Genomic DNA, 27,451 nt, shown 5'->3' on the forward strand with positions numbered 1-27,451 from the left:
TCTTAGCCATTAAGAATTTGGCGACTGGGGGATCCCTGGGTGGCGCAGCGGTTTGGCGCTTGCCTTTGGCCCAGGGCGCGATCCTGGAGACCCGGGATGAGTCCCACGTCGGGCTCCCGGTGCATGGAGCCTGCTTCTCCCTCTGCCTGTGTCTCTGCCTCTCTCTCTCTCTCTCTGACTATCATAAATAAATAAAAATTTGAAAAAAAAAAAAAGAATTTGGCGACTGGAGGCTTTTCTAGCTGCCAGAAACTTCAGCGCCCGCCCTCGTGCGGCCAACAAGCTTCTGAGAAGCAGAACTAGGAGAGTCACCACCACCCCCACCCCACCCCCCACCCCCCAGTAAACTGCAGCTTTTTCAGTACGTAATGCAAGTTCATGTGTATCATTTTCGCTCTTGCTTTTAAAGGTACGCCTCTGACCTGGTGGGACAGGAGCCCTCCAAGCCCAATTTGGCAGGCTACTCGGCCCCACTGGGCGCGCAGCCTGCAGGTGACGGAGCCTGCCACTAGAGGATCGCTGAGCAGTTTCTGACTTTCTCCACTGCCCAGTTCAGCTGACTCGGGACTGAAACCAAGAGGCAAAATGGTGGCCTCCGCCGGCGCTATTCTGCGAGCCTCGGGACTCCGCCGACGGGGCTCCCTGCCGAGGACTCCAAAGCTGTGGGCAGGGGCCCGAGGCTCGGCGACGGTGAGCCTGGCGCCCGCGGGCCGCTGCGCCTGGGACGAGCCCGTGCGCATCTCCGTGCGCGGCCTGGGCCCGGGACAGCCCGTCACGCTGCGCGCGTCCCTGCGCGACGAGAGGGGCGCGCTCTTCCGGGCCCACGCGCGCTACCGGGCGGACGACCGCGGCCTCCTGGACCTGGCGCGCGCGCCCGCGCTGGGCGGCAGCTTCGTGGGGCTCGAGCCCATGGGGCTGCTCTGGGCCCTGGAGCCCGAGACGCCCTTGGTGCGGCTGGTGAAGCGGGACGTGCAGACGCCCTTCGCCGTGGAGCTGGAGGTGCTGGACGGCCACGAGCCCGACGCCGGGCGGCTCCTGGGCCGGGCGCTGCACGAGCGCCACTTCCTGCGGCCCGGGGTGCGGCGGGTGCCGGTGCGCGCGGGCCGGGTGCGCGGCTCGCTCTTCCTGCCCCCAGGTGAGCGCCCGGGGTCCCGGGCTGCCCTGTCTGCCTTTCTCTTTTCTCCTGCACTTCTCCCCACAGTAAGGAGGTAGCTCCTGACATTGCAGAGACATTCCGTGGGGGCCTCAGAATGGGCCCTGGTGGGGACGTGGCTCTGCCGTTCCAAAACTGAAGGTTAGTTAGAAGACACAGTAAGGAAACGGAAAAGACAGTTTTGTCTTATTTATTTATTCATGAGAGACACACAGAGAGAAGCAGGCTCCATGCGGGGAGCCCAACGTGGGACTCGATCCCGGGACTCCAGGATCACGCCCTGGGCCGAAGGCAGGCACTCAACCACTGAGCCACCCAGGGATCCCGGAAAAGACAGTTGTAAGTGAAAACAAAAACATTTATAGGTAGTTCCAAGTCTTTAATGATTATTTTTTTAAAGAATTTATTTATTTACTCATTCATTCATGCATTCATTCATTCATTCAAAAGAGAGGAAGTGAGAGCATAAGAACGGGGAGGGGGAGAGGCAGAAACAGACTCCTCACAGGTGGGAGCCCAACCCCGGATCTGTCACAGGACTCTAGGATCACAACCTGAGCCGAAGGCAGACACTCAACCAACTGAGCTACCCAGGTGCCCTAACGATTATTTCTTTAAAAATTTGTTTTTACGTAATCTTTATACCCAAAGTGGAACTCAAACTCACAACCCCCAGATCAAGAGTCCCTTGCTCTACAGATTGAGACAGCTAGGCATCTCTTTAATGTTTCTTTAAAATCATCCTCAGTATAGCAACTTTGCTTTTCTCACAGTATGCTAAGGTTTAAGAAAATTAGCACGGAGAAAGTCCTCTTGCTATGAACTTGAAAAGCAAAAATATTGGATAATTTTAGCAACATGAAAAGCAGTTGGCCAATGAACACATAAAAAGATATTATCTTAAAAAAAGATATTATCTTTTTTATGCAAAATAAAGCTACACAATACATTTCACACTCTCAAAATTTGCCAAAATTTAAAAGTCTGACTTTATCAATTGTTGACAAGTACATGGAGTCAAAGGAATCCACATACGATGCTGAAAGGAATAGTTATTCATATAGCCCAGGAAATAATTTTTAACTTAGAAATTTGTATCATGGGCAGCCTGGGTGGCTCAGCAGTTGAGCATCTGCCTTTGGCCCGCGGTGTGATCCTGGAGACCTGGGATCGAGTCCCACGTTGGGCTCCCTGCATGGAGCCTGCTTCTCCCTCTGCCTGTGTCTCTGCCTCTCTCTCTGTGTGTCTCTCATGACCGAATAAATAAATAATTACATCTTTAAAAAAAAAAAGAAATTTGTATCATTCTACTCCTGTATATGTGTACTAAGAGGCATTGTTTGTAAGAGCAAAACAATTGGAAACAGCCCAAAAGGGATCCCTGGGTGGCGCAGCGGTTTGGTGCCTGCCTTTGGCCCAGGGCGCGATCCTGGAGACCCAGGATCGAATCCCACATCAGGCTCCCGGTGCATGGAGCCTGCTTCTCCCTCTGCCTATGTCTCTGCCTCTCTTTCTCTCTGTGACTATCATAAATAAATAAAAATTAAAAAAAAAAAAAAAAAAAGGAAACAGCCCAAAAGTCCATCAACAAGAGAACTGATGAATATACTGAGGTATGTTTACAGCAGCAGAAGTGATGGACCTGCAGCTATGAGGATCAAAATGGACTAATCTCAAAAAGAATACTGAGTGGAACAATCAAGTCCCAGAAGAACACATTCAGTATCATTACATTTATTTGTTTGTTTAAAAGGTTTTTTAAATTTATTTATTCATGAGTGTCATAGAAAGAGGCAGAGACACAGGCAGAGGGAGGAGAAGCAAGCTGCATCCAGATCCTAGGAATCTGGGATCACGCCCTGAGCCAAAGGCAGATGCTCAACCCCTGAGCCACCCAGGTGTCCCAGTATCATTGCGTTTAGATAAAACTCCAAAAATAGGCAAAATAAAATACTGTTTAAGTTACACATATAAGTGATAATACTATAAAGAAAATCAAGAGAGAAATAAAATACAGGATAGTGGAAAAAGAGTGAAGGGCACAGGTACTCAGAGGGCTTCGATAGTACTGTAATATTTCTTAAGATGCTGGGCATAAAGTGTTTGCTTTATTATTTTTAAGGTTTTGCATGTTAAATACAAGCTTTTTTTTTAAATTTTTATTTATTTATGATAGTCACAGAGAGAGAGAGAGGCAGAGACACAGGCAGAGGGAGAAGCAGGCTCCATGCACCGGAAGCCCGACGTGGGATTCGATCCCGGGTCTCCAGGATCGCGCCCTGGGCCAAAGGCAGGCGCCAAACCGCTACGCCACCCAGGGATCCCTAAATACAAGCTTTTAAAAAAGATTTTATTTATTTATTTATTTATTTATTTATTTATTTATTTATTTATTTATTTATGAGAGACAGAGGAGGCCATAAGCGGGGAAGGAGCAGAGAGAGAGGGAGGGACAAGCAGACTGCACACTAAGCGTGGAGCCCAATGTGGGGCTCGATTCCAGGACCCTGAGATTATGACCTGAATTGAAATCAGATGCTTAACCACTTGAGCCACCCAGGTGCCCCTAAATACAAGCTTTTTACATAAATGGTGAAAATGTCCAGTAAATGGAATCATAAGAGTATGCAGCTTTTTGAGTCTAGGTTAATGCATTTGAGATTCATTTATGCTCCATATATCCAATAGTTCTTTCTTATTTCTTAGTACTACTCCCTCCGTTCTGCGGGTGTACTTCAGTTTTATTCATTCATTCTCCCTCTCCCCGGCCCTTTGCCCCTCGCTTGTACTCTCTCTCTCTCAAATAAGTAAAAAATATATTTTTTAAAGTGGTCAAAAATGTGGGGGGCGCCTGGGTGGCTCAGTTGATTGGGCATCTGTCTTTGGCTCAGGTCATGATCCCAGGGTCCTGGGGTCTGGGATTGAGCCCCACAACAGGCTCCCTGCCCAGCCGGGAGTCTCTGCTTCTCCCTCTCCCTCTGCCCCTACCCCCACCCCTGCTCACTCACTTGCTCTCTCAAATAAAGTCTTTAAAACAAAACAAAAGCAGTTTTATTGGCTCAACAGTTGAAGGATTGAGTTTCAGGCTGGGTTTCAAATCTTTGGAGATTATGAATAAAGTTACTACAAACTCTTGCATATGCACTTTTGTGTGAATACAAATTTTCACTTCTCTTGGGTGAATACCAAGGAATGGGATTGCTAAATCATATGGTAAGTGTTTATAAGAAATTGCCCAACTGTTTTCCAAAGTGGCTGTATCATTTTGCATTTCCACCAGCAATTTATGAGGACTCCACTTGCTCTACATGCTCTCTAGCATTTGGTAGTGTCAGCTTTGGAGGTGGGGAGAGGGTAATGATTTTGCTTTTTCATTATAAGTTATTTTTAATTACAAAAGTAAGGCATGCTTTCTGTAAAAAATCTGTGAGGCTTTGAGGTGCTGGGTATAGGGGAAATGTGGATTGAGCCTATGCCACTGGATCTTTGAAGACCAGAGGTTGTCTAGCATTTCTGATTGTCAATATTAAACTCTGACATCAACACGTAGACCACACATGGCTTTTGACTACACTGCAGAGAGTTTCAGGAATAGTTCATTTTTGTGTTTTGTTTCTTCCAAAGAACCTGGGCCCTTTCCAGGGATTGTGGACATTTATGGAGTTGGAAGTGGCCTTCTGGAATATCGAGCTAGTCTGTTGGCTGGCAAGGGTTTTGCTGTGATGGCTCTGGCTTACCATAACTATGAAGATCTCCCCAAGGGCCTGGAGATCCTCCACCTGGAGTACTTTGAAGAAGCTGTGAACTACCTTCTGGATCACCCTCAGGTTGGAACTTCTTTAGGTTTTATGATCTACATGTCAGATGTCCTCATAACTGCTCTTAATTTTCACAGAATGTGATAAATTCACTACAGCCCCTCCCAGTCCCTAACGCAAGCTACTACCATTTAGAGTCACTTCTCATAGACAGTTTCTATGCAATTTTATGTTCTCATATTTCCTTCTAGTAAAGATGTTCTTAGTTGGTTTGGAATTTTAAATCCCAGTATTTTATAGTATATCATAATAGGCCCAGACATGTTTGAAACAGGATATAGGAAGTAGAGGGAAAGGGGAAAGGAATCACTATCTCCAGAAGGCAGTAGGTTAAAAGAACTGGGCAACCAAAGAACTGGAGTAATCAGAAGTGTTTTGAGGGTTATAGGGCTCAGGGTATCCAAGGATCAGGAGATAAGCCTTGCTTATTTTACAGTTCAGAGCTCAGTGGACAGGAGGCTTTGGAACTCTTAGAAAAGGTGATATGGTGCAGTGGCACCAGCATGAATGTGGATAGACAAGAGTTAAATGTAAGTTTTGATTCACAAATTGCAAACTAGCCCCATGAACTTGCTTTTTCCTCCTCTGAAAAGTTGAGATGATAATAATATATCATTTAATTTCTAGTGCTTTTCCTCTAGAAGGAATAAATGGTTGAAACCAATCAAGGGTGCTATTGTAGAAGAAGCCCATAAGGAAAAGAAGACTGCTGTTGAGAGGTGAATCAGATGGCCATTTGTAATAGGAGATGTTGGTAATGTTGGCAAGAGCAGTCCTTGCGGAATAGCACAGACCCAAACTACCCTGAGAGGATTTGGGTAAAGAAGGGAAGACAAAAAGAACAACTTAGATAACTGGTCCCCACAAATTTGCTGTAAATGAGAGTAGAAAACTAGGGCAGAGTGGATGTAAGGGCGAGGGTTTGTTGTGAAAATAGAGCAGTAAGTATGCCCATGGGAATGGGCCAGTACAGAAGAAAGTGACGAAGAAGGAGAGAGCTGATATGATTGCAGCGGCAAGTCCTGGAGAATGAGAGTGGAGGAGATACCAAGTGCAAGCATCAGGGGGGCCTCTAATAAGCACAGAGGGAGTTTGGAAACCCAAGAGAAGGCAGAGAACTTGAGCTCCTGTGGAACTAAGTAGATCCTGCAGGGGGAAAAGAGGAGGAGTTCCTACTGGAAAGCTTTATTTTCTCCAGCTGGTATGAAGAGCTGACAGTGAAAGGGAACAGGGTTAAAGGTTAAAAGGTTTGAGGTTGTAGGAGAGATGTGATATGGTCTTCTGGAGAAGTGGAAAGCAAACTTAAGTGAAATGAGGCAGGATGGATGAGAAACATGGATGCTGAGAAGCCAAAGTATCTAATATATCCTCTACATGGTTGTTGAAATCACCAAGAATGATGATGGAGCAATTGCAGAAAGGAAGATAAGAGGGGAAGAATAAGTCAATACTCTAAGGTTGCAAAAGTTGGCAAATAGTAGAGCCCAGATTCAGGCTTATTTCTACCTACTTTCCAATTCTGGGCACTGTTCATCAATTGCACTGTTCATGGTCTCATTCTCCTTCCTCCTCTGTCCTTTTCTCAGGTAAAGGGTCCGGGAGTCGGGCTGCTTGGCACTTCCAAAGGAGGTGAGCTCTGCCTCTCCATGGCCTCATTCCTGAAGGGCATCACTGCCTCCGTCATAATCAATGGCTCCGTGGCCAATGTTGGGGGAACCTTACACTACAAGGATGAGATCCTGCCCCCTCTGGGCCTAGACCTAAATCGAATGAGGGTGACCAAAGATGGCTTGGCAGACATTTTGGATGTCCTGAATAGCCCTTTGGAAGGAGCTGACCAGAAGAGTTTCATTCCCGTGGAAAGGGCTGAGAGTGCCTTTCTGTTCCTTGTAGGTCTGGATGACCACAACTGGAAGAGTGAATTCTATGCTAATGAGGCCTCTAAGCGCTTACAGGCCCATGGTAGGGAGCAGCCCCAGATCATCTGTTACCCTATGGCAGGGCACTACATTGAGCCTCCTTACTTCCCCATGTGCCAGGCTTCCCTACACACCTTGGTGGGTGGTCCTGTCATCTGGGGAGGGGAGCCCAGGGCTCATGCCATGGCCCAGGTGGATGCTTGGAAGCAGCTCCAGACTTTCTTCCACAAACACTTGGGTGGGGAAAAGTTAGGGGGACTCTCCTGAAAAGATAACCCATTATCTGCAGGTTAGGAGGATGAGACTAATGTATACTAAGCAGCAGCAGTTAAAAACAGTTCATCCATTGTGTCATGATAACACTTTTTGGGTTTTTATTCCTTTCTCTTTATTATTTTTTTTAATATTTATTTACTTATTATTTATGAGAGAGAGAGAGAGAGGCAGAGACACAGGAGGAGGGAGAAGCAGGCTCCATGCCAGGAGCCTGATGCGGGACTCGACCCCGGGACTCCAGGATCGCTCCCTGGGCCAAAGGCAGGCGCTAAACCACTGAGCCACCCAGGGATCCCCTATTCCTTTCTCTTTAAATGCCATTACCATTAAAAATCGTCTCCATACAAATTATGTCAGGAATGAAAAGAGAGCCTAAGAATAAGCAGCTTTTTAAGGGTTAAATATTGGAACATTACAGGTGAAGCTGCCACCTACTTCCAGTGCTCTCCCTGCTGTCACCACTGTCAGGGAGCAAAATTCCTGTTCTGTCATGTGTCCTTCTAGCTGGACTAAGAATCACATTGACAAGAGATAGATGAACAGAGAAAATCAAATCCGATAGCATATGCACAGAAAATCCACACAGACATGGAAATTCCAAAGTTAGTCAGACAAAATGAGGTCTGTACATCATTCTGAGTTAAGGAGGAAAGGTTAGAGGTCTAGGACTTGGAAGGGAAGGAATGCAATTCACAGAGCAATAAAAAGATCAGGTGTTTGGTGATTAGATAATTTTCCCTGCCATACCGATGGGTCACTCAGATCAAATTGATCTCTGTTGATAACCCTCATCCTGGTAAAGACCCTCAGTTTAGATTCTTCCATAGTTGGGGAACGAGAGTTTCTCTTGAGCCCGTAGGGCCTTGATTGCCTTCAGCTCAAAATAATCTTCTAGCCAAAGTGGCCCATTGATCACTGGGCTGTCATACTCCACAAAATAACCTTTGTGAGGATCTTCATGTGTGTCCTTTCACATACTATGCTTTCACATGCATATACATACCATTGAAAAAAAGGCATTTTGTTGCATAAATGTCAGTTAAAAAATATTGATTTTACAAAACAAGTAAGTGGTGGGAAGAGGCAGCTTTTATTTTACATAAACCTTATGCCACAGCAACACATGGGAGTGACAATGGTTTCAGTCCAGGAAGGAGAAAAGCAGCTGGGGAAGGAAATATGCTTCCAGGGCACCAACTGTATGTCACTCATTTAATCTTCACAACTATGGGAGGCAGGTGAAAGAATATGTGCAAGCACAAGCTCTTGTTCACAACATTTTAAAGCAAATACAGTCTGTGAGAGCCAATGATTGCTATTAACAGTTCTTTAGTTAAAGAAAGATGACCCCAATATCAATCTAAAACTCTCCACCCTAGTAATGAAAATTCAGATATATGCATATTGGGCATTATAAACTAGCAAGGTTGTTTCTCATAATTAACCAGAAAGACTTAGAAATTGATGGTTACATCCATGGGCCATAAGACTAAACTTCCGGAGTGGAGAGGTATTCAAGATAATATTTACAAATAATATTTGGAAACATATTTACAATTACAGAAAAAGAACAGGAAGATTATTAAGATGTAAACATGGCAACTTGATCTTTTTTTCTTAATATGGATTATGATTTCTATAATTTATATTTCCCTTCCTCTTCTGTTTTATCATTGAATTTTCTAAATTGCTACATTACTGAAAATTCAGATTCAGACAGCACCTAAATAAATCAAATGTCATCGTGAAAAAAAAAAGCTGTTAGTAAGCGTGCTAACTAGAGGCTTGTGGTCTCTGGCTCTACCAAGCCAGAACTAAAACAGAAGAAAATTGAGAGCCAAAAGAAACAAAAAGGTATGAAAGAGTTGAAGATTGTTTTTTACACGAAGAAAATGTAGTGCTTATACTTTATAGTCTCCACTCACTTCAGCCAGCTCAGGGATGCCTCCTCTGCCCGTGGCCAAGAATGTAATGGCGGGCAGGTGGCTTTCTCTCTTTGTACTACTGATTGTGCTTTCTGCATGTTTTCCTTGGCACATGGGCAAGAAAAAACAGACTGGTTTAACTATACTCTCCAAAGTAATTTCTTCACTGTTTATCATGCTGGAATACCGAGTGTCCCCAAAGAGTCTGGAGCAGGTTTCTCTGAGAGAGCCTCAGGACAGAAACAAAAAGATGTTAAGAGCGTGGATGACCATGTCCCTTGTAGACTGGGCCCTTGCATTGGACCCAAGGGGGAGAGGAGCCCCTCCTTTAATCCCTTCTGAAGTAAGATGGCTGTATAAACAAGTGGGGGAAATAACATTCTAGTGTAGAGGTAAAACAGAATAAAAGTGTCAAAGGGTCATTATTATATAAGGATGGGACAAACCACATCTAACTTGGTGGAGAGGTGGGGAGGACTTACAAGAAGTGGCATTTCAGATAGGACTTGAAATATGAGGAGAGGACCCCTGAGTGGCTCAGCGGGTTTAGCACCACTTTCGGTCCAGGGCATGATCCTGGGGTCCCGGGGTTGAGTCCCACGTCGGGCTCCCTGCATGGAGCCTGCTTCTCCCTCTGCCTGTGTCTCTGCCTCTCTCGCTCTCTCTCTGTGCGTGTCTCTCGTGAATAAATAAATAAAATCTTTTTAAAAAAAGAAAGAAATAGGATTTAAAATTGGTTTATGGCTTTTTTTCTTTAAAGATAATATATGTTTATTGTAGAAACTTAGGAAATACTGAAAACTATAAAGTAGTCAAAAGGCAGGCAGCTATACTTAATTACTCATTACCAAAGTGTATGTTATGGAAAGGGGGACAGGGAGTAACTCTGGAATGGAGAAGGGTAACAAACACTACCTTAGCCAAGTAAACATCAGCAATAAATTGTGTTGATTCCATATAACCTTGATATGACTGACATGCTGAAAATGGCACTTCACCTCTGCAGTCTTCCTCCCCAGAAACTATAACTCTAGGCTGATCATGAGAAAAGCATTAAGCATGTCCAAATTAAGGGATGTTCTGCAAAATACCTGACTACAATACAACTGTCAAGGCCATCAAAAACAAAATGTCTGAGAAACCATCACAGCCAAGAAGAGCCTTAAGGAGACATGACTAAATGTAATATGGTATCTTAGATGGGATACTTGAACAGAAAAAGGGCATTAAGGAAAAACTACAGAAATCTGGACAGAGTATGGAGTTTACTTAATACTAATATACAATATTGGTTCATTAGTTGTGACAAATGTGCCATAGTAATGTAAGATACTAACAAAAGGAGAAAGTATGTGCTGGATATACAGAAAATCTGTTATTTTGCAACTTTTCTGTAAATTGAAAAATTTAAAAATAAAAGGTTTATCTAAGTATTTAAAAAAGAAAGCACAATTAAAATTTTGGTATACTTCATTTCCTTCCAGTCTTTTTGTATATACATATGTGTATTCATATTTTAACCATATATATAGATTTTTATCCTGCTTTTCTCGGACCTAACATCTTACACTGAGCATGATACCAAACCTCTAAATGTTAACAATATTTCATAATCTATAATTACTTTATTTATTTATTTATTTATTTATTTAAGATTTTATTTATTTACTCATGAGAGACACAGAGACAGAGACACAGGCAGAGGGAGAAATAGGCTCCACGCAGGGAGCCCGACGTGGGACTCGATCCAGGGTCTCCAGGATCGCGCCCTGAGCTGAAGGTGGTGCTAAACCGCTGAGCCACCTGGGCTGCCCTATACTTTTTTAAAAAAAGAATTTATTTATTCATGAGAGACACAGAGAGAGAGGGGCAGAGACACAGGAAGAGGGAGAAACAGGCTCCATGCAGAGAGCCTGATGAGGGACTCGATCCTGGGACTCCAGGTTCACACCCTGAGCCAAAGGTAGACGCTCAACTACTGAGCCACCCAGGTGTCCCCATAAACTATAATTACTTAAGTGGTTTTCTATTTTGGGGCATCTAGGATTTATGTATGTATGTATTTATTTATTTATTTTAAAGATTTTATTTATTTATTCATGAGAAAGAGAGACAGAGACATAGGCAGAGGGGGAAGCAGGCTCCCTGCAGGGAGCCTGATGTGGGACACAATCCCAGGACCCCAGGATCACGACCTGAGCCAAAGGCAGACACTCAACCACTGAGCCACCCAGGTACCCCTGGACATTTAGGTTTTAAAAACAAGTTAGCTGTAATGATTAGTGTTGTGATTATGATTATTATCTTTGTAAATTCATTTCTGTGTAGATTACAAACCATTTCCTTGGGATGTAGAAGACTTTCTTATTAACTCAAGAAAGAATAAGGCTGAGAATATGTTTCTCCTTTAGGGATAATGAATAGGTTCCATACAATTTAAAAGAAGATTCTAGTGGGATGCATGGGTGGCTCAGCAGCTGAGCCGTCTGCCTTCGGTTCAGAGTGTGACCCCAGAGTCCTGGGATCGAGTCCTGCATCTGGCTCCCTTCATGGAGCCTGTTTCTCTCTTGCCTGTGTCTCTGCCTCTGTCTCGCTGTGCCTCTCATGAATAAATAAGTAAAATCTTAAAAAAAAAAAAAAAAAAAAAAAAAAAGAAGATTCTGGTTTAGGGGTGCCAGGGTGGCTCAGTCGGTTAAGTGTCCAATTCTTTTTTTTTTTAATTTTTTTTTTTGATAGTCACACAGAGAGAGAAAGAGAGAGAGGCAGAGACACAGGCAGAGGGAGAAGCAGGCTCCATGCACCGGGAGCCTGACGTGGGATTCGATCCCGGGTCTCCAGGATCGCGCCCTGGGCCAAAGGCAGGCGCCAAACCGCTGCGCCACCCAGGGATTCCCCTAAGTGTCCAATTCTTGATCTCAGCTCCCAACAAAATTAACAAAAGCAGACCCACACAAAGATATATTGTAATTAAATTGGCAAAATATAGTGATAAAAAAATTTAAAAGCAGCAAGGCAAAAGAAGATGGAAATTTACAAGGGAAAACCCATAAGGTTAGGAGGAAAATTTTCAACAGAAGCTTTACAAGTCAGAAGAGAGTGGCATGATGTATTCCAAGTGCTGAATGGGAAAAATTTGGAGCCAAGAATACTCTATCCAGCAAGGCTATTATTCAGAATAGAAGGAGAGATTAAAGAGTTTCCCAAACAAACAAAAAGTAAAGGCGTTCATGACCGCTAAACCAGCCCTGAAAGAAATATTAAAGGAACTCTAATATTTAATATGGAGATCAAAAATGACAGCATAAAGGTAGGAAACACAAAAGCAGTAAAAAATGAATATTTCTGTGAAAAGTCAGTCAAGGAATTCACAAAATAAAAGGATATAAAATATATAGCTAAAATGTGGGAAGGAGAGGGAAAACTTAAACAGTTATCAACTTAATATAGACTGCTATATGCAGAAGATGTTATATACATACCTAGTGGTAACCATATATCAAAACCCACTAATATACATGCAAAAAATAAAGAGAAAGAAATCCAAATATATCAATAAAGAAAAGTGCAGAAAAAAATCTTCAGAAACAACCCCAAACAAACAATAAAATGACAATAAATGCATACTTATCAATAATTGCATTGAAAACAAATAATTACGTTGAATATAAATGGACCAAATGTTCCAATCGAAAGACATAAGGTGACGAAATAAATAAAACCCAAGATCTACATATATGCTACCTACAAAAGACTCATTTTAGACATAAAGACACCTGCAGATTGAAAGAGAGATAGAGAAACATCCATCATGTAAATGGATGTCAAAAGAAAGCCAGAATAGCAATACTTTTATTGCATAAAATTGACTTTAAAAAAAGATGGGGGATGCCTGAGTGGCTCAGCGGTTAAGTGTCTGCCTTCGGCCCAGGGTGTGATCCTGGAGTCCTGGGATCAAGTCCCATATTGGGCTCCCTGCATGGAGCCTGCTTCTCCCTCTGCCTATGTTTCTGCTTCTCTCTCTCTGTGTGTATCTTATGAATAAATAAATTTAAAAAATCTTAAAAACAAGGGACAAAGAAGGACTCTATATAATAATAAAAAGGTCCAACAAGAAGATATAACAATTATAAATATTTATGACCCAACATGGGAACGCTCAAATACATAAAACAGTTAATAACAAACATGAACTAATTGATAATAATACACTAATTGTAGGGGGCTTTAACACCCCACTTACATTGATAGATCACCTAAGCAAAAAATCAGCAAAGAAAAAATGGCTTTGAATGACACACTGGAGCAGATGGAATTTCACAGATATAATCAGAACATTTCATCCTAAAATAGCAGAATACACATTCTATTCAAGTACACACAGAACATTCTCTAGATCACATATTAGCTCACAAAACAAGTCTCAACAAATCCAAGATTGAAGTCATACCATGCATCTTTTCTGACTGCAATGCTGCGGAAATTAGAAGTCAACCACAAGAAAATATGTGGAAAGATCACAAATATATAGAAGTTGAATAACATGCTACTAAACAATGAATAGGTCAACCAGGAAATAAAAAGAAGCTATCATTTCACAGAGCCCATATAAAGAAAAAGCCCTATCTTTTTCACAGAGCCCATGTAAAGTGAAACAAAGAAAATGCAGGCATTAGTGATGTAATCTATTCAGATTTATGAAGGAGAATCAGCGAGTCAGTTGAGTATGAATTAGTACAGTCTCAAATGGTCAGAGCAAGGTGAGAGACCTCTCTTTTTCCCTACTACGGTAGAAATATTTCTGGAATATCTGATTGGAGAGTTAAGTTTCTTTCCTGGAAATTGAATTATTAATTACAATAAAATCTAACTGAAGCATAAATAAAGTATAAATGTAGTTACAGCTTCTTACAAATAAAGATAGTGTCCTTCAGGGTCACCTGGACAGAGCAGGTGAAAGAGAGCCAGAGTTGCAAGGGCACATGTAATTTTCATTTGAAAGATGCTTCTTTTTCTCCAAAGTAGATGACAAAGAAAGAAGGGGTGCCTGTCTGGCTCAGTTGGAAGAATGTGAGACTCTTGATCTCGAGGTTACCAGTTTGAGCCCTACGTTGGGTATAGAGACTACTTAAATGAATAAAATAAATGAAAAAACTTAAAAAATTAATATAGGACTTAACAAAAATAAAACGAATTATACAACACAACCAAATGGGATTTATCTTAGCTAAGCAAAGCTGGTTCAACATTCAAAAAATCTATTAATTGGGGGGCGTGGGTGGCTCAGTCAGTTGAGCAACTGCCTTCTTTTTTTTTTTTTTATTTCATTTTTTTTTAATTAATTTTTATTGGTGTTCAATTTACCAACATACAGAAAAACACCCAGTGCTCATCCCGTCAAGTGTCCACCTCAGTGCCCGTCACCCATTCCCCTCCAACACCCGCCCTCCTCCCCCCTTCCACCACCCCTAGTTCGTTTCCCCGAGTTAGGAGTCTTTATGTTCTGTCTCCCTTCCTGATATTTCCCAACATTTCTTCTCCCTTCCTTTATATTCCCTTTCACTATTATTTATATTCCCCAAATGAATGAGAACATACACTGCTTGTCCTTCTCCGATTGACTTATTTCACTCAGCATAATACCCTCCAGTTCCATCCACGTTGAAGCAAATGGTGGGTATTTGTCGTTTCTAATCGCTGAGTAATATTCCATTGTATACATAAACCACATCTTCTTTATCCATTCATCTTTCGATGGACACCGAGGCTCCTTCCACAGTTTGGCTATTGTGGCCATTGCTGATAGAAACATCGGGGTGCAGGTGTCCCGACGTTTCGTTGCATCTGAATCTTTGGGGTAAATCCCCAACAGGAGCAACTGCCTTCAACTCAGGTCATGATCTTGAGGTCCTGGAATAAAGCCCCAAGTCAGGATCCTTGCTCAGTGGGGAGGTTGCTTCTCCCTCTCCTTCTGCCTCTCCCCCTGCTTGTGTGCTTTCTCTCTGTATGGCAAAAAATAAAATCTTTTTAAAAAATCTATTAATGAAGTCCATCATATCAACAGGCTAAAAAAGGAAAATTACATGATCAGTAGATGCAGAAGAAAGCATCTGACAAAATCCAACACCCATTAATGATAAAAATTCTCCGAAAAGTAGGAATAAAGGGGAACTTGCTCAAATTGATAAAGAATATCTACAAAAGCCCTACGGCTAACATCAAACTTCTAGTTTCTCACTAAGATCAGGAACAAAGCAAGGATGTTCCCTCTCACTACTCCTTTTTAACATCATACTGGAAATTCAACCTAATGCAATAAGACAAGAAAAGGAAATAAAAGGTATTCAGATTGGGAAGCAATAATTCAAACTGTCTTTGTTCACAGATGACACGACCATCTTTGCAGACAATACAAAAGAACTGACAAAAAAGCTAGAACTAATATGCAATTACAGCAAGGTTGCAGTATACAAGGTTAATATACAAAATTCAATCACTTTCTTATATACCAGAAATGAGCAAGTGGAACTTGAAGTTAAGAACACAATACCAGGGACGCCTGGCTGGCTCAGTCAGTTAAGTGTCTGCCTTCGGCTCCGATCATGATCCCAGACTCCTGCGATCCAGCTCCACCTTGGGCTCCCTCCTTGCTCAGTGGGCAATCTGCTTCTCACTCTCACTTTCCCCTAACTTCATGCTCTTGCTCTCTCTCTCTCTCTCTCTCTCAAATAAATGAATAAAATCTTAAAAAAAAAAAAAAAAAAAGGAATGCCTGGGTGGTTCAGTGGTTGATCATCTGCCTTTTGCTCAGTCATGATCCTGGAGTCCCAGGATGGAGCCTGAGTCAGGCTCCCTGCTCAGCCAGGAGTCTGCTTCTTCTGCTCCCTCTGCCTCTCCCCCAACTCATGCTCGTTCTCTCCCTCTCTTTCTTAAATAAATAAATAAATAAATAAATAAATAAATAAACAAACAAACAATCTTTTTAAAAATGGACAAGAGACTTGAGCAGATATCTCAACAAATAATATATATAGGTGGCAAATAAGCACGTGAAAAGATGTTCAGCATTGTTTGTCATTAGAGGATGACAAATCAAAACAATGAGAAATCACTACGCACCTATTAGAATGCCCAAAACCCAGAACATTGTCCACACCAAATACTGGCAAGGATGTAGAGCAACAGTAACTGTCATCCATTATTAGTGGGAGTGCAAAATGGTACATCCACTTTCAAAGACAGTTTGGCTATCTCTTAAAAAAACTAAGCATACTCTTACCATATAGTCCAGCCATCCCCTTCTTTGGTATTCCAAGGATCTGAAAACTTATATTCATGCAAACATCCCATTTTCTGACCATTACCTCCACTTTCCCACATTCCCTGTCTTCTAACTCACTCTCTAGTACTCTGATTAAATCCTTCCACCCACTAGGGCCTATAATCCATTAATCCCTCCAATTTTTTTACTGTGCCCTTTCTTAGCCAGTCAAATATAACCATTTCCTTCCAAATACCATCAACCTTCACTTCTTCATACTAGTTTGGCAGAATTCCAGCCCTCGTTAAATGCTCTCTGGAAATTCTGTATTTGCATCAGGGCACTTGAATGTGGCTGGAGAAAAAAAAAAAAAAAAAACGACTATACTGACTATCTCACTTTAAATCTCATATCCTTATAGATTTTTAAGATCTCTTTGTTCTCTCCCACTGAACAAGCTTGAGCAAGGTGCACTGCCAGCAGTCCCAGGCATCTTCTTCCCAGACTCAGCCACAATACAGCAACTGTACTTGTGATGCTGGGGTTCACCCTGAGCCTTCTGCTCCATCAGAGTCCTCACTCCCTCACCCAGTGAAGCACCGCACACTCCACTCTCCTTCTAGAACCTCTGTGAGCTGCATATCCTGCTGGTGGGAAGCCCAGTGCACCAGCTTGTGATGCCCCTGCTCCTCCCAGCTGCCTCTTCCCCACCCTGCCGCTTATCTTGGGGTTCAAGACCAAGGACATCATCAAGGAGCATTGCAGGGACTGTTACAGGGTGAAGAGGCAGATGTAGTTCCTTTCATTGTGAAATAATATACAAAACTACATTACTTCCTTGAGGAATGGTACCACCTTATTGAAAGAAAAATAAAATTTAAACATTGCCTAATCAAAATAAATAAAGTAAAAAAAAATCTCTTTATTCTCAGGGTGTCTGGGTGGCTCAGTGGTTGAGCGGTTTGCCTTTGGCTCAGGTGGCGATCCGGGGGGCCTGGGATTGAGTCCTGCATCAGGCTCTTCACAGCCTGCTTCTCCCTCTGCCTATGTCTCTGCCTCTGTCTCTGCCTCTCATGAATAAATAAATAAAATCTCCCAAAAAAACAAAACAAAACTTTTTTTTTTTTTTTTTTTTTTTTTTTTTTTTTATGATAGTCACAGAGAGAGAGAGAGGCAGAGACACAGGCGGAGGGAGAAGCAGGCTCCATGCACCGGGAGCCTGACATGGGATTCGATCCTGGGTCTCCAGGACCGCGCCCTGGGCCAAAGGCAGGCGCCAAACCACTGCGCCACCCAGGGATCCCCAAAACAAAACTTTTTATTCTCAGTCACTGAGATAAGTAAAAATCTCTCAATTTGATTGGGGATTTTTTTTCTCCTTTCAGTTACGATGATTTTGCATTTTATATTTTCAGACTGTTTTTAGAAACATAATATCTTCCTATTAAAGCAAACTTTTCATCACCATACCTTTAATTACAAAGAAAAGACTCTTCTAAGTAATACTTTTTGCCCTAGTTTACTTTGCTTAAATTAATATAGCCACAGCAGCTTTATTTTTGTTAGTATTTATATAGTATATATTTTTCTTTCCTTTCACTTTGAATCTTCCAGTATCTTAATATTCAACCTGTGTCTCCTCCAATAAGTAGCATGTAGTTTAATTTTTCAAAAGCCAGTTTGACAGTCTTTGTCTTTTTACTGGATTACTTAGTCCATTTATGTTTAATGGAATTAACATATTGAGTTTATATCTACCATTTTACTATTTGCTTTTTTGTTGTTGGTGTCACTTTAAACTCATATCCATAAACCTTAAATAGGCCCTTAATAATCAGTGTGCATGGTTCATTTCAGCTCCTTCACTGCCAAACCTGGGGGAAGAATTGTTTTAGTTTCTCTGCCTTCTCTTCATCTTCAATGACCAAGGAATAAAGGACTTCATTTTCTGTGGCACCAAGCAATGAACTTACACAAATTCCCATCATCACATTGACCCACCTAAAAGCATTTGTACTCCTATAATCTGTCTTCTTTCCTCTCATTACAGATGAGCAGTTCATGCTTCTATCTTGTCAACGCTTCTACTTGCTTTCTATTTCCTGTACTTGTCTATTCAAAGGCATAGTTCCAACATTTTCTTCTCTTTTTTCTATATAATTCCCATCAGCTTAAAACATGCTGTTATTTCTGCCATCTTAAACACAAAGTAAGAAACAAAAACTTCTTGGGGCTCCTGGCTGGCTCAATTGGAGGAGTGGGTGACTACTGGTCTTGGGGTCATGGGTTTAAGCCCCAGTGCTGGGTGTAGAGATTACTTTAAAAATTAAACAAAACAAACAAAAACAAGCTTCTTAATTCCATTTCTGTCCAGTTTCTCTGTTCCTCTTCATCATAAAATTTCCAGAAAGAATTATATCTACTTGTTGTCTCTCATTTCTCTCCTGCAATTTTCTCTTAAAATTTCCTGAAATCTTTTAAATTCAAATTTTTGCCTCCACTACTTCACATTTTAATTAGTTTGTAAGAAAAACATTGCAAAAATCATGGAAGTTTCTTAGCAGAATTTTAATTGAAGCCTTTGCATAATTAGTGAGCAAGAAGAAAAGATTAATATTATGATTTAGAACAACCATTGATGAGTTTCTTCAATTTGATTTGATATATCTTTTTTTTTAAAAAAAGGTTTTATTTATTTATTCATGAGAATACACAGAGAGGAGAGAGAGAGGCAGAGACACAGGCAGAGGGAGAAGCAGGCTCCATGCAGGGAGCCTGATGTGGGGACTCAATCCTGGGTCTCCAGGATCACGCCCTGAGCTGTAGGCGGCGCTAAATCGCTGAGCCACCAGGACTGTCCCATGATTTGATATATCTTGGTGAGAAATCTTTTTTAGCTAAGATAGCATTTAAAACAAAGTATAAAACAAACTGAACCTAGAACTAGACATTTAAATCACAAAATTGTAAGTATTTTAAAATATACCAAAGCAGTTTAACTTACATGGTTCACTCCAAAAATAAACGTATTACATTTACTTAAAATACATACGTAAAACATTTACTTAAAATACATAAAAATAGGGCAGCCCGGGTGGCTCAGCGGTTTAGCGCTGCCTTCAGCCCAGGGCCTGATCCTGGAGACCCGGAATTGAATCCCAAGTCGGGTTCCCTGCATGGAGCCTGCTTCTCCCTCTGCCTGTGTCTCTGTGCCCCGCCGCCGCCCCCCCCCCCCCCGCCCGCCGTCTCTCATGAATAGATAAATAAAATTAAAAAAAAAAAAAAAAAAAAGAAGAGGGATCCCTGGGTGGCTGAGCGGTTTAGAGCCTGCCTTTGGCCCAGGGTGTGATCCTGGACTCCTCAAGATCGAGTCCCACATCAGGCTGTCTGCATGGAGCCTGCTTCTCCCTCTTCCTGTGTCTCTGCCTCTCTCTCTCTCTCTCTCTGTCTCTCATGAATAAATAAAATAAATCTTTAAAAAATACATTAAAATAGAAAATACATTTACAATGTATTATGTAAATGTTATATGAATAGATATTTTAATAAGAGAAAAATGTCGATATTAAAATAAGGTGCAAAATTATTTTAAAGTACTATGTATCTTATCCCATTCTTTAAAAATTTTTGTTGCATTTCAGCAGCTTTATGAAAATATACATCACATATCATAAAGATCACCCTTTTAAAGTATCTTATTCAGTGATTTTTAGTATATCCGTAGTTATCAATCATCAATACTATCTGAATCCAGAACATTTTCATCAATTTTCATCAACCCACCAAAGAAACCCCATATCCACTGACAGTAATTTCCATTCCCTCCTCCTCCAGCTCCTAGCTACCACTAATTTACTTTCTGTCTCTGGATTTGCCTGTTCTGGATATTTCATGTAAATGGAATCATTTATTATGTGGCCTTCTGTGTTTCCCTTCTTTCATAATATTTTTACACTCCATCCATGTTGTAATATGCATCAATACTTCATTTCTTTCCTTTTAAGTAAGTGCTAGGCCCCATATAGGGCTTGAACTCATGACCTCAAGTACAAGAGTCACATGCTCTACTGACTGAGCCAGCCAGGTGCCCCTGAAATGAATATTTCATTTCTCTTTATGGCTGAATAATATTCTATTGGAGAGATCTATATTATTGATCCCTTCACCTGTTAATGGCTATTTAAGTTGTTTTCTGTCAGGAGCTATTATAAAGTAAGCTGTTATGAATGTCTCTATACAAGTCTTTGCATGGACATATGTCTTCTCTTGGGTATAGACCTAGGAGTGGAATTGCAGGTCAAATATTTACTCTGTGTTTAATATATTGAGGAATTGCCAAACCATTTTTCAAAGAGGTCATACCATTTTACACTCCCAACAACAGTGAGAAATCCAATTTCTCTACATCCTCACCAACATTCTCTTTTTTATTACAAACAATGTAGTGAGTAGGAAGTAGTATTACATTATGGTTTTTAACTCCCATTTTCCTGATGGCTAACGACGCTGGGCATCTTTTCATGTACTTATTGGTCATTTGTATATCTTCTTTGGAGAAAGGTCTGTTTAGCTCCTCCACTCACATTTCAGTTAGGTTGTATGTCTTTTAATCAAGTTGCAAATGTTTTTATATGTTCTGAATACCAGCTGCTTATCAGAAAGATGATTTGCAAATATTTTCTCCCATTCTTTGGGTTATGTTTTCACTTTCTGGATGGCATCATTTGCACAAAAGTTTTAAAGTTTGATGTGGCCCAATTTATTTTTTCTTTTTTTTGCTTATGCCTTTGGTGCTATTTAAGAAATCACTCTTAATCCAGGATCCCAAAGATTTATTCCGGTTTTTTTTCTAAGAGTTTTATAGTTTCAGCCCTTACATTTAGACTTATGATTCATTAAGCGTTTGTAATTTGATATTTTCCAGTAAAGATTTCTTATTTAAAAAAAAAAAATCCATTTATTTATTCATGAGAGACAGAGAGGGGCAGACACAGGCAGAGGGAGAAGCAGGATCCTCACAGGGAGCCAGATGTGGGAGTAGATCGTGGAACCCCAGGATCAGGCCCTGAGCCAAAGACAGATGCTCAACTTCTGAGCCATCCAGGCGTCCCTCCAGTAAAGATTTCTTAAACAGTGGTTTTAAAGTGAGTTGAAGTGAAAATCTAGAACAAATTATCTGGGGGATTTGGACCCCCAAATCAAGTCTCTGGCAGTTATTAAGATATTACATATTACATTTGGGCTTTAATGTATTTTTCTAATCTACAATCCCATTTGAGTTCCATATCCGGTAGGATTTTACTGTTATGTATTAATACTGTGAGGCCCAAGTCGATGGAGAGCCTTATCTGCCCCAAGCTAAGGCTCAGATGGCCAGGACACATGCAGTGCTGCCACTCGTGGGTACCTGGACAACAAAGCCCAAGCCAGGGCTCTGACACTTGTTAGTGCTGTCACCCTATGCAGGTAGTGAAGGTTCTCTGAGGCTCAATTTCCTCCTCCATAATAAAGGAAAAGGAATGCAGCCCTTAAAGATGAAATGATATATGTCTGGGGTATAACAGATGTATAAGAAGAAGTCGCTCCTATGAATAGTATTGTTTACTAAGGAATTTCTGCTTAGGCAATCCTAGACACTGCATCTCTAACGCTTTACATTTTCCAAAGATTGCCCTTCTTCAAGGAGAGGGTGGAGTTCCAGAAACTCTGCCTGTCCTCATACACTCCAGTCCTACCAGTCTGGCTGGAGGGAGACAAGGGTTGCGTTCCAGAGGCGGGCTGAGCACCACGCCCAGATTTCAGGAGGCCCCGCGCACCCCGCCTGGCCTGGGACAACCACCTGCGGCGTTAGCCTCCGGCGCGTTCCCCGAACGAGGCCCACAGGCCTGCGGCGCCCAGACGCCTCCGGACGCGGCCCCGCCTCCCACCGCTCCTACGGGAGCCTTACACTACCAGGATGAGATCCTGCTCCCTGGGGGCCTAGACCCAAATCCAAGGAGGGTGACCAGAGGGGGCTTAGCACACATCTTGGATGTCCTGAATAGCCAAGCAGCGACCCAGGGAGTAATAGAATACTAATGAGATGTAAAACTACTAAAAGTTCAAAAAGCAAATACAATTTTAGTTCTTTGCTATCTTCTTTGTGGATGAGTAAGGATTCACTTGGTTCAAATAAATTTTAAGTTACATTCCTGCTTAGGCATATGGAGCTTTATGATTTAGTTGTTTCAATAAGTAAGACATTATCTAGATGAATTACTTAACAATGATTAATGTGAAAATAAATAATTTAATATTTGCATCACTTGATAAAAATAGTTCCACAATAAGCTTCCTAAACTTTTCCTAAAGCTTAATATATTTCAAGTAAAAAAAAAAAAAAGCCTTGATTTATGGTGATGGTGTTATTTCCTCAATTATCTTTTTTTATAAGGCAATTTTGGTTGCCAGGTTGGGAACCTGGGTGGCTCAATGGTTGAACATCTGCCTTCCGCTCAGGTCGTGATCCTGGAGTCCTGGGATCCAGTCCCACATCGGGCTCCCTGCACGGACCCTGCTTCTCCCTCTGCTGGTGTCTCTGTCTCTCTCTCTGCATCTCCCATGAATAAAGAAAGAAAATCTTTAAAAAATAATAATAATAACGAGGGCAGCCCTGGTGGCTCAGCGGTTTAGCGCCACCTTCAGCCCAGGGCGTGATCCTGGAGACCCGGATCGAGTCCCACATCGGGCTCCCTGCATGGAGCCTGCTTCTCCCTCTCTGCCTGTGCCTATGCTTCTTTCTCTCTCTCTGTCCTTCATGAGTAAATATATAAAACCTTAAAAAAATAAAATAAAAAAATAACGAGGCAATTTCTAACATTTTCTCTGAAATTCAAAAACCATACCATGTGGAATATTAGTCATTAAAAGAATGAAATCTTGCCATTTGCAATGATGTGGGTGGAACTAGAAGCTATTATGTTAAGCGAAATAAGTCAGAGAAAGACAAATATCATATTTCACTCATATGTGGAATTTAAGAAACAAAACAGATGAACATAGGTGAAGGGAAGGAAAAATAAGATGAAAATTGAGAGGGAGGGACAGCCCCGGTGGCTCAGTGGTTTAGCGCCGCCTTCAGCCCAGGGCCTGATCCTGGGGACCAGGGATCGGTCCCGCGTTGGGCTCCTTGTATGGAGCCTGCTTCTCCCTCAGCTTGTGTCTCTGCTTTTCCCTCTCTGTGTCTCTCATGAATAAATAAATAAAATCTTAAAAAAATAAAAAAAAAAAAAGAAAAGAAAATTGAGAGGGAGGCAAACCGTAAGAGGCGCTAAACTCTAGGAAACAATCTGAGGGTTGCTGGAGGGGAAGGTGGGTGGGAGGACAGGATAACTGGGTGATGGGCATTAAGGAGAGCACTTGATATAATGGGCACTGGGTATGATATGCAACTGATGAATCACTAAATTCTACCTCTGAAACTAATGAAAAAATAACAAAAATTAATTAATTAAAAAATTAAGTTTTCTTTAAAATAGTTTTAAAAACACCCCAGCACCATGCTCTTTTTTTTGGGGGGGGGTCAGCTTTTTCTTTGATACCACTGTATGCTCCTCACTTAATCCTCACCAATCTGTGAGGCATGTGTACTTTATTTTACAATTGAGGAAACCAAGTCTCAGAGAAATTCTTCGCATATGAAATGTAGAGTTGGGATTCAGTATCCCCAAATGCAGTTTACTCTCTCTTTTACACTGCTTATCTGTTGTAAGCTGTTATTTGTTAACCTGGCCTCATATCTGTGGTTCTTTATTTTATTTGGGAACAGAACAATTTGCCCATGATTTCTGCCCCTTCTCATCTACCCAACAGAATGCACATTTGTGTGTATTCATATTCATATACATAGTGTTGTATAACTTCAGAAGCATTATCATGAATTCCCTTAAAGCCCTTCCATGCTTTCAGTAGGTAACAGGCCCAGCCACAGGAAAGGAAGTGGCTCTTTTTTCTCTTATATGTATTGACAGTGGAATTCCAGGATTGCAGTGTGGGGTGGGATTAGCATGGTGGTGTGTGTCTCGGGGTGCCAGATGTTAAAAAAACATATAAGAGGGGCACCTGGGTGGCTCTGTGGTTTAAGCATCTACCTTCAGCTCAGGTCGTGATCTCAGGGTGCTAGGATCAAGCCCCATGTCAGGCTCTCTGCTCAGCAAGGAGTCTACTTCTCCCTCTCCCTCCATGCTCCTGCTTTCTCTCTCAAATAAATACATAAAATCTTAAAAATAAATACATATAAAAGTAGATCTGGAAACACGTTTAAACCCTGGCCTTGATATAGTAGTAATGGTTTTGGAGGAGTTGACAGCCAACTCAAAAATGTCTTCACATCCCTTCCCTTGATTGTTAACAATGTGTAAGTAGTTTGACCTTCCTCCCCTCCTTTTTCCTCTCTTTATTTCTCTCTTTCCACTACTTCCTATAAACAGGGTGAATGGTAGTTAAGTTTTTGGGGAGTAAAAAATTATATGTGAAAAAAGTTATATGTGAATTTTTTACTGTACCAGGGTTGGCACCCCTAACTCCCATGTTCAAGGGCCAACTGTATATGTATGTGCATTAACTCACAAGATGGAGTTAATGATGGAAGGTATGAACAAGAAGAAATTATTAGTCTCTGATGCCCTGCTCCAGCACCAAGCTCCTAAACTTTTGCAAATTCTTAATAAAAGCATTAGGAGCATTTGTTGTTTTATTGAGGTGACTCTGGGTGGGCTTCTGTATGTAGGCTGGTCACCAAAAAGACCAAGCCATGATTAGATGCTTGGAATTTTCACCTCATCCCTCATCCTCCAGAGAAAAAAGAGGCTGTAAATTGATATAATAATTGATCATCCCTATGTGAGTAAATTTCCATAAAATCCCAATAGTACAAGATTTTTAGAGCTTCTAGTTTGGTGAACTTATCTACATTAGGAGGGTGACACATACCCCAACTCTATGAGGACAGAAGCTCCTATGCTCAGAACTCTCCCAGACCTCGCCATATGTTATCTTATCATCTGGCTGTTCATCTGTCCCTTTTATCATATCCTGTAAGAAACTGATAAATGTAAATGTTTCCCACCAAGATGCCAGCCACAAGGCAGAATTTCAAGCTATGTTGTTTTCTCTTGACCCTTGCCATTATACAATATACAACGCTCTTAGAAAAGTGCAATAGTGGGAGCCTGGGTGGTTCAGTGATTGTCTGCCTTCAGCTCAGGTCACAATCCGAGGGTTCTGAGGTTGAGTCCCACATCAGGCTCCCTGTAGCAAGCCTGCTTCTCCCTCTGCCTGTGTCTCTGCCTCTCTCTGTGTGTGTCTCTCATGAATAAATAAATTAAAAAAAAATTTAAGTGCAACAGTAAAAGTTTGTGCTCAGTAAATGCCCAATGCCAAACCTGAGTCTGTCAAAGCCAAGCCCTCCTTCAACCTTATTAGCCCTATTCCCCACTTCTTAGAAATTTAGTTTGGTGAATGTTAGATTCCAAAGCACTGCAAGGATTCAGATTACCTATTCACTTCCTCAGAGTCAAGTAGTCATTTTGCTTTTTTGTTTTTCTTAAAGCTATTATTTATTTATTCATGAGAGAGACAGAGAGAGAGAGAGACATGCAGAGACACAGGCAGGGGGAGAAGCAGGCTCCATGCAGGGAGCCCGTCACGGGACTCAATCCCGGGATCCAGGATCATGCCCTGGGCCAATGGCAGGCACTAAACTGCTGAGCCCCCCAGGGATCCCCAGTCATTTTGTTCTTTAACTTTTTAAATTAAATACACCCAACATGGGGCTTGAACTCACAATCCTAAAATCAAGAGTCCCACGATCCTCTGACTGAGCCAGCCAGGCATCCCTCAATTAGTCTTTATCAGCTATTTGATTAGCATTTTTCATTTTCAACCTATGTAAAACGTCAAAATGCATTTTCCATTGTGAAATATACGGAAAAGTGTATTAAACAAATATTTTACCACTAATGAATAAGTCTAAAGAGAACATCCATGTAACCAACACCCACATCCAATGTATAGCTGGCTTTTTAAAAAATTCTGAATACCTTCTTTTCTTTTCTTTTCTTTTCTTTTCTTTTCTTTTCTTTTCTTTTCTTTTCTTTTCTTTTCTTTTCTTTTTCTTTTCTTTCTTTTAAGATTTTATTTATTTAATCATGAGAGACAGAGAGAGAGAGAGGCAGAGACATAACCAGAGAGAGAAGCAGGCACCCTATGGGGAGCCGATGCAGACTCATCCCAGAACCCTGGGAAAACGACCTGAGCCAAAGGCAATCAACCACTGAGCCACCCAGGCATCCCTGAACACCTCCTTTCTTTAAAAAAGAAAAGAGAAACAAAGAAAAGAAAAGAAAAGAAAAGAAAAGAAAAGAAAAGAAAAGAAAAGAAAAGAAAAAAGAAAAGGAGATCTTACACTTTCAGCAGAATAATGCTGGAAAAATCACTGAAGAAAATATCCCTAAACGGGTACCTGGATGGCTCAGTTGGTTGGCCATCTGCCTTCAGTTCAGGTCATAATCTTGGGTTCCTGGGATCAAGCCCCAGTTTGGTCTCATTGCTCAGCGGGGGGCCTGCTTCTTCCTCTACTTTTGCAGCTCCCTCTGCTTGTGCTCTCTCTCTTTCTCTGTGTCAAATAAATAAAATCTTAAACACACACACACACACACACACACACACACAACTATACATAAATATTCTCTACATCAAAAAATTCTAAGAATCATAACTAATCAACGTTCATAGGAACTTAACTAATCAAATACCATAGTACTAATTTAATCAGCATAAAGAGGTTTTTGAATCTAGAGTAAAAAAATTCATGCTTGTGGAAGAGCAAACTTTTTTTTAAGAACAAACTTTAAAGTAGGCCACTAACTGAGAACTGTGGAAAAAAACAGAGAGCTGAACCAGCTCATTAGAATTTTAAGGATGTGTACAATGTGAAACCATTGTAATTTCTTGGATTCTTATGGAAAACATTTTATTTTTTTACTTTCATATTAAAGTTCGTCAGTATTTAATACTTTGTTTCTACATTTTATCTTACTCCTGTGGTAATACTACTACAGAAT

At 41.4% G+C, this 27,451-nt stretch overlaps 1 protein-coding gene and 1 long non-coding RNA gene across 3 annotated transcripts; one reads left to right on the plus strand and one right to left on the minus strand.

The window, feature by feature from the left end:
* The first annotated feature begins 585 nt into the window (after nt 1-585).
* On the plus strand, nt 586-10,564 carry LOC140599399 (acyl-coenzyme A thioesterase 1-like). Of its 2 annotated transcripts, none has more exons than XM_072761976.1 (3): nt 586-1,135; nt 4,778-4,980; nt 6,558-10,564. In XM_072761976.1, exons 1-3 carry the CDS (start codon nt 586-588, stop codon nt 7,155-7,157), a joined length of 1,353 nt encoding a protein of 450 aa, XP_072618077.1. In that variant the 3' UTR covers nt 7,158-10,564. The 2 variants fall into 2 exon arrangements, with proteins under 2 accessions (XP_072618077.1, XP_072618078.1); XM_072761977.1 differs by lacking the exon at nt 586-1,135 and adding an exon at nt 1,148-1,492.
* Nucleotides 9,741-27,137, minus strand: LOC140599401 (uncharacterized). Its single transcript, XR_012002233.1, has 2 exons — nt 26,851-27,137; nt 9,741-15,090 (listed from the first exon to the last, which is right to left on the minus strand). It is a non-coding gene; the product is annotated as an uncharacterized lncRNA (long non-coding RNA).
* Nucleotides 27,138-27,451: the final 314 nt, after the last annotated feature.

Source organism: Vulpes vulpes, chromosome 6 (assembly GCF_048418805.1).
Source record: "Vulpes vulpes isolate BD-2025 chromosome 6, VulVul3, whole genome shotgun sequence".
Lineage (NCBI taxonomy): Eukaryota > Metazoa > Chordata > Mammalia > Carnivora > Canidae > Vulpes > Vulpes vulpes.

What these genes read in the sequence shown, in the direction of transcription:
- LOC140599399 (XM_072761976.1), top strand. Translation starts at nt 586, where the DNA reads ATGGTGGCCTCCGCCGGCGCTATTCTGCGAGCCTCGGGACTCCGCCGA. An exon ending in CTCGCTCTTCCTGCCCCCAG is followed by an intron (nt 1,136 to 4,777) that starts GTGAGCGCCCGG and finishes TTTCTTCCAAAG; the next exon opens with AACCTGGGCCCTTTCCAGGG. An exon ending in ACCTTCTGGATCACCCTCAG is followed by an intron (nt 4,981 to 6,557) that starts GTTGGAACTTCT and finishes TCCTTTTCTCAG; the next exon opens with GTAAAGGGTCCGGGAGTCGG.